This window comes from Carassius auratus, chromosome 32 (genome assembly GCF_003368295.1).
Source record: "Carassius auratus strain Wakin chromosome 32, ASM336829v1, whole genome shotgun sequence".
Classification (NCBI taxonomy): Eukaryota; Metazoa; Chordata; class Actinopteri; order Cypriniformes; family Cyprinidae; genus Carassius; species Carassius auratus.
The window spans coordinates 28,057,770-28,067,591 of record NC_039274.1 but is presented as its reverse complement, the minus strand read 5'-3'; the positions used below and the strand labels follow the sequence as shown (position 1 = coordinate 28,067,591).

Here is a 9,822-nt window from a genome sequence, read left to right as displayed (position 1 = left end):
CTGCGAGGAACAAACGCCTCCGTGAACCACATGGAGTGCTGTTTGCCGTAACACAACCACAATTGTCGCAAAACTCTATTATTTTGCAGTGGTGTGACGTGTGGTTGACGTATTTGACAGATCAAATCCGATTGGCTGTTGTGGTTTGAAGCCTTGGAGACGTGATGTTCATTGCTACCTGACTGTACTTGCTCTCTGTATGTATATCTTATATATATCTTTATTTCACGGTCTCCCGAGTCTTTATAATGTGAATTAATCAGATAATGCAAATTGGTCCTCTAGCCGCGGGTTAAGAGAGTTTGAGTAACTTTAAAAGCAGTGTTGTTAGTGGTCAGTAGCCGCTGGCTAAACGCTAACTGCTAATGCAGAAATCACAGAGTTTGTCCAGTTCTCCTTCACTTTAATGATCGTCTTCAGAATTATCGGTTCAAATGCTTTATTTATAATCAAATGAATGATGCCAGTCTCTAAGAAGAGCCGCTTTAGTGTTTGTTTGAGACTGATTTGAGCTGCTTTAGCACCGCAGCTAACAGAGTCATTGTTCTCAGTGCAGCAGCAGCACACATCATTATACATTTATGATCAGTTTAACGTGACAGATAAGTTTGTGAATAAGACCTCAACATATAGCTTTGACTAAATGATGGTTGTGCATGTAAATATGCTTAATATATACATATGAATGCATCTACTATCTACATTATGGTTTATGTTATATATATATATATATATATATATCCATGCATGCATGCCTATGGTGATTTTTCTATATTGCTCTGCTTCTCTAGAATGAAGATCTGAAGTGGATGTGAATATGGATGCAAAGCACAAAGACTGTTTCAGATCTACAAGAAATTAATGAAAGGTAATTTTGGCTCATAGATGAGTTCTGTAGGACATGGCCTGTTTTTAAATAATTTCTGTCAGATTGTATTATATTGTGTTGTCTAGGCTTTTTCTAGAATGGTTTTAATGTTTTTGAAGCAGTGCAACTAACATTATCAGTCCTTTATTATCTCACAGGCAATGTGTGCAGTTTTCTCTCATACTGTGTTTTTTTTTTCACAATCAAAGATAATGTCTATCTTATGTATTGGTTTGTCGTATCTACCATGTTTTCCGAACAAAATCTTTTTTTAAATCTACAACAAATACATTTTTTAATATAGCTTATCTGCTAGATTTATTGTTAAATTAGTTTTTGAAATTACTGTTCATTTTAATACTGTGTCCAGTAGCCTAGTTAACAATGCAACTGCAATATAGCATGCAAATTTATTTAAAGATTTAACAATGCAATTGTTGGGTTTAAGATTAATGCTGAATTATGGTGTTCAAATGAACAGTAATTCTGAAAGCTTATATAATATTTTAGTTTTTCTTTTTTCTTTGTTTTTAATGAAACCACGTGTACATAGTAAATGAATTAGTTGTAGATATTAGAAACTAGACTGATTCCACTCAAGTGTGTAAACACTGTGAACTCTGCATTTTCAAAACTTTCATTGCTTTGTTTGTTTGAGAGATCAGACCCACATATTAATGTCTGGCTCAACCAATAAAGTGATGATTTGTCACATGATTTGTTTATGCAATTCCTTTAAATGTGCTATGCATGATTAATGAATTGTGCTTTGATTCAGAATGAAGAGGTTGTCTATCAGCTTCTTTCGTAATGTCAGCCGTGTGTGCTTCTCTGCAGGGACACAGGAGCGTCTGAGCTCGTACTGCGAGATGTGACAGGATGCTGAACCATCACTGCAGAAGGAACCCAGAGTTACAGGAGGAGCTGCAGATCCAGGCGGCGGTGGCAGCCGGCGATGTCTACACCGTCCGCAAGATGCTGGAGCAGGGCTACTCGCCCAAGATCAGAGACGCCAACGGCTGGACGCTGCTGCACTTCTCTGCAGCGAAGGGCAAGGAGCGCTGCGTGCGCGTGTTCCTCGAACATGGAGGTAAAGGGTCTGGGTTTTATGACGGTAGCAAGCATCAGTTGGTACGAAAATCTAAAATGACCTGCCTAGTTTAAGAGTTATTAAAAACTGGGGTTGGTTTGCTCTACTTGACTCTTAAAAGAATAAGTCATCATTCACTCAGGCTCTTTATTATTGTCCTTACAATGTGAAATAGTTAATAAGCTTCTTTTTTCCACACAATGAAAGCAGATGGTCATTTAAACTGCCACGGTCCAAAAGGGACAAACAAGCATCATAAAAATTAGTGTTTTGGCTTCCTTTTTGTGTGTATCAATCAGGATTTAATTGTAAATATGATCATGCGAATTTGATTTCACTTACTTTTCACAAAGATACCCAGTTTATGATAGTGCTATTTTACTCCCTTGCACTCTATTTAGGTTCCCTATCTTGTCATCTTTTATTGCTTGAAACATTAACTGCTATTGTGCCTTTTAGATAGACACTGCTGCTCTGTTATGTTCATGTCTAGACGTTAGGGGGCGCTATAAAACAGGGCTATGTTTGTCGAAACATCTGTAGATAGAATGATCCACAAACAAGTGTTTAATTTTGCAGCTGCGAGGCCATCTGTACTGATTCAGATGCATTAATGCACAACAACTGTAATCAGAATAATCAGTAACATGATGTAGTGCTTTGATTAAAATATAGTAACATTATGTAAATTATGTAAGTGTTTGCACACTGTGCCTCTACACAAGCTAATTATACAAACCAAACCTCTTTATATAAGTCATGATTGCACATATCATCGAAAGTTTATAAATATCCTAAAAATAACTTAATAATATAACTTAAAAATCGTGATTTTTTTTTTTCTTTTTTTTTCTTTTTTCCAAAAGTCATTGAATTAACTGTAGTCTATATAAATGTTTCAAGTTATGTTCACACATAATGTAACATATTTCATATAATTTCTCTGTACAAGGGCAAATTCTGTAAATGGGTTTCTGTATACTTTAGTCACAAATTACTTTGAAAACAAATGAATCGATCTTGGACATTCTTTCGTCAAAAACCGTTGGAACAGAATTATTAAAGTTTAGCTGGCTAGTCATTCTTACAAATAATTATAATCCACAGTTTAGTTATATAAAGTATCTTAAGTCAATTTTCCATTCTTTTCTTTTTTTTTATCCAGCCGTTATAAGATAATGCATTATTGATTTTAATATTTTATTAATGTAATTTATTAATATATTTTAATATATATATATATATATAATATTGTTTTTATTATGCATTCGTAATGCATTTATTAAATTGATTAAATTTGATACACCATTTAAAGATTTTAACATTTGAAGTACGTTCTAAAATGCTTTCACTGCAACAAAAAGAAGAACAAATAAATGCATTTTTTATTTGCTTATGTAATAATTATAGCAAGCCTAATAAATATTAAATTAAATTTATATATTTAGCAGACGCTTTTATCCAACCTTGCACTTGCTAATGCAATGCTTTACCACTTGAGCTACAGGAACACAAATATAAATGCATTTTTTTTTTTTTCTGGTTGTCAACTTACCTTTATTTCAGTAGGGCTTCATACAATACAGAATATTTGACGCAGCTTCACAGTAATGAACAGGATAGTTTTAGAGTTTGATTAGGTTTTCAGTGGAATGAGTTCAGTATTGTCGTGTCCGTCTCTCCAGCGGATCCCACCGTGAAGGATTTCATCGGAGGCTTCACCGCTCTGCATTACGCCGCCATGCACGGTCGCGCCCGCATCGCCCGCCTCATGCTGGAGTCCGAGTACCGCAGCGACATCATCAACGCCAAGAGCAACGACGGCTGGACCCCGCTGCACGTGGCGGCTCACTACGGCCGCGACTCCTTCGTGCGTCTCCTCTTAGAGTTCAAAGCCGAGGTGGACCCGCTCAGCGACAAAGGCACGACGCCGCTGCAGCTGGCCATCATCCGCGAGCGCTCCAGCTGCGTGCGCATCCTGCTCGACCACAGCGCCAACATAGACATCCAGAACGGCTTCTTGCTGCGTTACGCCGTCATTAAGGGCAACCACTCGTACTGCCGCATGTTCCTGCAGCGCGGAGCGGACACTAACCTGGGCCGGCTGGAGGACGGCCAGACGCCGCTGCACCTGTCGGCCCTCAGAGATGATGTGCTGTGCGCTCAGATGCTGTACACGTACGGAGCCGATACTAACACCAGGAACTACGAGGGCCAGACGCCTGTGGCTGTTTCTGTCAGCATGTCTGGCATCAGCCGGCCCTGTCTGGACTTTCTGCAGGAGGTCACAAGTAGGTTCACCCTCTCTTTAATGTTCATAAGTGGATGTTTTGATTGGATGGTAATTTGGCACAAATATTAGGGAGGATCTCAGTATTTTATATGATAGTTTTGTCTCTGATCATTTAGCACCACCAACAATTATGTACAAAATCATGTAACTTTTAAGCCAGTTGAACCTGAAACTTCAAACTCTGATTTTCATGTGACTATATTTGTGCGCTGTTGCAAAAAGGTGGAAGTTTCCAGTAAATTTTGGAAAACTTTCAGGATTATTCCAGGAATGTTTTGAGGAAATGTTCCCCACCTTTGTAACCCTAGTTTTGAGTCTTCTTTTCACATTCAGACATAATTTATATTTAAAAATGTACCATTTTTGGAGTTTTCAAGTAAAATGAATTTTGAAACCGTAAGGTGATGATCTAAAACGTCAGAGATAATTACAAAATACGCTTTCATAACACTATATTAGATATCTAAGCTTAATTTCACATTATAATCAAAGTGACATTTTTGTTCGTTCGCTAACTTTGTTTCTGTCGTCAGTTTTCTTGAGTTTTTAATTACCTTTTGTAGTGAACACCTTTCTGCTAGAATGTTTTGTTTTATTTTTATTAGGGCTGGGATAAACGATTATTTTTTAAACGATTAATCTAGCGATTATTTTTTCGATGCATCGATTAATCTAACGATTAATTTTTCCAGACCGATTCGATTTCGATTATCTCCCCATTAATTAACTACTAACAATTTATACATGTTGGTTTACATATCTGAATGAAAAAAAAACATGAATTCCTTAACATTGCAATATATGTTTATTGCTCTTAAAATTACAATATAAAAGACTGACTAAGAATGCATTACTTTGCACTTGTATAGAGATAGAAAATAACAACAACTTGATGTCTAGCATTCAATAAAAAGGTCACCCAAAATACTTGTTTAGAGCAATTGAAAGAATACAGTAACCAATGTAAACTTGAGGGCTTTAAGCTAATACAGAGAGTGCTTTTCCAAAAAAATAAATAAATAAAAATTAACAGTGGGAGCCAGCAGCCTGTCATGGAGAAGAAGAAAAAATCTCCGAATGCTCCACGTGAAACTTTGACATTTTTGACAAGAAAATTAGACATTTTCTTTCATGTCTAATGATTTTGGTTAATATGGATGAGGGAGAGAGAAAGAGAGAGCAAGACAGTGCTCGTGTAGTTTGAAGACTGTGAGTGCGCGAGCCGCGTGAAACTTTGGTGTTTCGCCCTTTTTATATCGTGTTTAATGATTCTGATTAATATGCACAAGGGAGAGAGAGAGCAAGAAGCGCTCGTGTTGTTTGAAGACTGTGAGTGCGCGCGCAGCCGGGGCTCTCTCTCGTACGCGCCCTCTCAGGCACAGCGATCAAATAAGGCTTTGACAGCCGCCAAAAAAAAGATCAATGCAGAAAAACCCCTGGATTGGTTATATAACGTTGGACAGAATTTTGATCCGGCCATTGCGTATATTCAGCGCACATAAGGTAAACGTTTTGAAAACGTTTTTTAGAGAAATAAAAACACGTCGACGAATCGATGCGCATATTTTGCGTCGACGTCATCGATGACCTCGACGCGTTGTCCCAGCCCTAATCTTTATCTATTTAATTTAGTTCAAGAAAAAGCTTCGTTCAGCTCAACTAAACTTAACTTTTAGCTTCTAACTTTTAAAGTCAAATTTAAAGCTGTAAAACGTTAGTATTTATCATAATATATTCAGCATAATTTATATATTAAAAAAATTCATTCTTATACAAACTTTTTATTTGAAAAAAAAAAAACATTCTATGAAACAACATATTGTGTTTTAATGACAATAATGAATGAACTTGCTTTAGTACCTGTTTATCATATCATATTTAAAGGCATAATTCTATATATTTAGATTTATAACAAATAGAATTAGAATTTAATTTCAAATATTAGTAAAAAGGTATTAGGGTACAGTAATGAATCGGCATGCCGTAATTTTATATATTTGTAACAATTTATTATTTTACAATCTTTTTTACAAAAAAATAAATAACAAATTAACTTGATTTAGTGCCTCATAACTTTATATATTTTAGTGACAATATTTTTACATTTTTAACCACAGTAATGAATTAGCTTGCTGTCGCACATTCTAAGACACTCATAAATCATTCCAGGTAATATTACAGATACATGTTAGAAAAGAGCTCCAATCGAGTCTAACAGGAAGCATTAAAACTCCAAGGGTTAACAGCAGGGGATCATCAGAGGAGCTCATATTCCCTCTTTTCTCCAGAAAAAAAGTCAAATCTGACGCAGAGCATCTGTAAGCTGAGCAATGGGCAAGTGAACGGCGTTAGAGAACAATAGTCCGTCTGAGGAGTCAGCCGTGTTACCTGAAGCACTCATGATCAAGTACACTTCACCATCTCAAAGCCACCTGTCGCAGACATTTACTCACTGTCAGCTCATTCAGAGAGATCTCCTTTCACCTTGATTATTTATTAAAAAAGCTGTGTTTACATCAAGGACTCTGAGAGCATGACTTCATGTCTTGAAGAGAGTGACGGTGTTCTGATTTCACTTGTTTCTGTGCTGTCACCTGTAGTTGAGAGCTTTTGCTAAGGCATGGAGACTGACAGAAGACAGGGGCTGCAGATGGCCGTCTCCAGCTCTCTGTAGTGGTTTTCCCAGCTGGATTCATTAGTGTGCCACAGCCTGTGCTATATTGTGTTGGGACTGGAAAACCGGCCCATTAAAACTGAGAACTCTGTGCACCGGGTTCCTGCAACTCTTCTACAACTCTATCATTTAAGATAAGAAATGGACAAAACAGGTTTTCGTGTTTGTGTGTGTGTTGTCTGTGCTGATGTCTTTTTTTCCAATGCCATTTTTTGTCTCTTTAACCATTTTAATTAAATCTCTGTTTTTTTGTTGCTGTACATATAAGATGTCTATGCAAATGTAGTTTTATATGCTCCTTTTTTTAAATAACAGGCACTCTTATTATTATACGTTTGCTTATTTAATTTGTTTATATATTTCACTTGTTTTTTTGTTTTTTTTTTCAGAAGCAGAATATTTTTTCATGCTCCTTCTAAAAAATGACATCCTCTTTGTGCCAGATTTCTATATTATCGCATACATAGATATGTATTGCACATATGTATTTCCTGTGCTTTTTTTTCTACCCTAATATCTTATAATGTTGGTAAAGTAATTTTTCAAAGCCATTTTTCTCTTTTCTTACCCTTTTCAAACCCAAATCAGAACAGTGTGAAGAATCGTATAATAAAACATAAAAAATACAATACAATAATAAATAAAAGAAACATGATAATCAGCAACATTAAGCAGATTTTGAAAGAAAAGTCTGTTTTGGCTTCTTAAAACAAGCAAACGCTGGGAAATTTCTCATTTCACCTGTAGTTTTTAATTTGTATCACCTTAATTTAATTCACAAAGCTGATAAAAGAGCGCCTGTCCTTCTTGCTTCATAAATCAGCTTTAAACTATTATTTTGAAATTCCTTAAACATCATGAACTCAAAGCATCTTGAGCTTGACTAGTGTTCGTTTCATGCCATCACTTTCATTGTGATGCCAATACTCCTAATGTTGCATTAGACGGTAAATTGCTGTCTGTCTGATGAGTTTGGTGCTTCTGCACACACTCTGGGAGTTCATTTATTCAGTGTATTTAATGTAAGACACATAATAAAGTACCCTTCCAAGTCAGTTCCAGGAAACAAATGTTGCCCAATAGTAGATTTTATTAAAAGTTTATATGATATCTTTTAGACTGCAGGCACAGAAATGCTGGTCACACAGGAATGCATTCAGATTTGTTTAACCTGACACTTGTTGTGTTTCAGGGCAGCCCAGGACTTTGCAGGATCTGTGCAGGATAAAGATCCGGCAGTGCATCGGCCTGCAGAGCCTGAAGTCTCTGGAAGATCTGCCCATTGCCAAGGTCATGAAGGACTACCTAAAACACAAGTTCGACAGCGTTTGACAGAAGCCCAGCCACTGGTTTCTGTAGGATCCCTTAAGACTATGCAAACTGGAAACCTCTGGGAACAGGTGCAGTGTTTTGTGCTGTGGATCGGGGAGCACTGTAATGGCCATGTTGACTCGTTCACCGATGGAGAAATTCATGACCCATGAGAGACATCTGATTTGTACCAAATATGGTTTTTGTTCTTAAATCCGACAGACAGCCTTTCTAAGTATTTGACTTTTTCTATCGGCTAAATTCTCAGACAAGGCAAAGATAAAACCTTTTAAGCTATCAGGAGAAATTGGCAAGTAATCAGGTCGCCCTCATAAAAATATGCATGTGCTATTGTTATTTTTTTCCGTGGAGAAATCATAATTTCAGCCCATTGGGTCATTAACCCTTTGTTGAGAATCCCATTCGTTTGTATTGAAAAGCGCACCACAAACCCCACAGGCTCTCGGTTTGTTTGTTTTTTAAATCTCATTTAATTTAATATTTGTATTTAAAAGCTGTCGATATCAGAGGTGCTTGGCTTTAGTTTCCATTTAAAGGTGAAGAATAAGTCTAGTTGCGAGAGGTGCATTACATGCATCCATCATTAACAAACTTTCTGTAAATATTTGTGTCATATGTACAGCAGATATTTTTAGACTATTTAAGCGTGTGTTTTGGGGGGGTTTGTGACCTGTCGACGGGCTTTGATGTGGGAACGTCCGGACTTCTGGGATAAAATGGAAAATAAGTGATGCTTAACCGAGGCCATCATTGTCTTGTTATTATGCACATGAGAAATCTCTTAAGGGTTTTTTTTTTTTTTTTTCATAATATATAATGAATTGAAATGCACTTAATTTGTTTTCTACTAAATATAAGCATTAGTCAAAGTTCTGTGTAGCATTAAGTTTATTCAGTTCATTTGGCACCACTTTATTTTCGATCTGTCCCCATAAAATCGGGGTCAAGTCAAGTTCCTCTTGACTATTTTCTCCAATCCGGTTCGAACCCTAGCTGCCTTTACTTCCGTCCGTGACGCAGGACAGCTACAGCATCTCACCACATCACGAACACCGTTCAAGTGCATTAAAGCGGCCAGCCACAACATTTCAATGATTTCTGTTTCTAGTTGAGTTTAGGGTGTTTGTTGGGACTGAACGCATCTCTGGACGGCCACAATGTATTCAGAAGCAGGACGGATTTGAGAGCCAGGGAATGTTTTTGGGATCTGTCTTCACTAATCGGAAGTCTTCCACAGCTTCAACTACTGAATGTATATAATCTGCTGTTTCACATGTACATGTGTGTGAATAAATGGATCTTATTGCTGTATTTGAAGCAGGAAGTGTGCCGTGTCCATCGATTTGCAACCATTTTTCTAAGGTTTGATGACTTTCGAATAAAATGTCTGCGATTTTAAAATATGCCGATTTCACTGAATTCGTTGTTTATTTGGTAATCGTATGCGGTCATTGAAATCATTACTTTTCACTCCAGTATAATCAGTCCTAAAACACTGTTAATAATCACTGGCTGCTTTAAGATCATTTTACAAGTATCTTGCAGCTAAGACTCAAAACTAAATC

At 36.8% G+C, this 9,822-nt stretch overlaps 1 protein-coding gene across 2 annotated transcripts; it reads left to right on the top strand.

The window, feature by feature from the left end:
- Nucleotides 1-137: 137 nt before the first annotated feature.
- Nucleotides 138-9,574, top strand: LOC113052003 (ankyrin repeat and SOCS box protein 7). Of its 2 annotated transcripts, none has more exons than XM_026216239.1 (5): nt 138-197; nt 792-868; nt 1,706-1,958; nt 3,644-4,249; nt 6,852-8,082. In XM_026216239.1, the coding sequence occupies exons 3-5, from the start codon at nt 1,748-1,750 to the stop codon at nt 6,866-6,868; spliced, it is 834 nt and encodes a 277-aa protein (XP_026072024.1). In that variant the 5' UTR covers nt 138-197; nt 792-868; nt 1,706-1,747; the 3' UTR covers nt 6,869-8,082. The 2 variants fall into 2 exon arrangements, with proteins under 2 accessions (XP_026072024.1, XP_026072023.1); XM_026216238.1 differs by lacking the exon at nt 6,852-8,082 and adding an exon at nt 8,118-9,574 and having other exon boundaries at nt 139-197.
- Nucleotides 9,575-9,822: the final 248 nt, after the last annotated feature.

Coding starts and splice junctions, on each gene's coding strand:
- LOC113052003 (XM_026216238.1), top strand. CDS start 1,748: ATGCTGAACCATCACTGCAGAAGGAACCCAGAGTTACAGGAGGAGCTG. Junction 1,959..3,643: donor CGTGTTCCTCGAACATGGAG/GTAAAGGGTCTG, acceptor CCGTCTCTCCAG/CGGATCCCACCGTGAAGGAT. Junction 4,250..8,117: donor CTTTCTGCAGGAGGTCACAA/GTAGGTTCACCC, acceptor GTTGTGTTTCAG/GGCAGCCCAGGACTTTGCAG.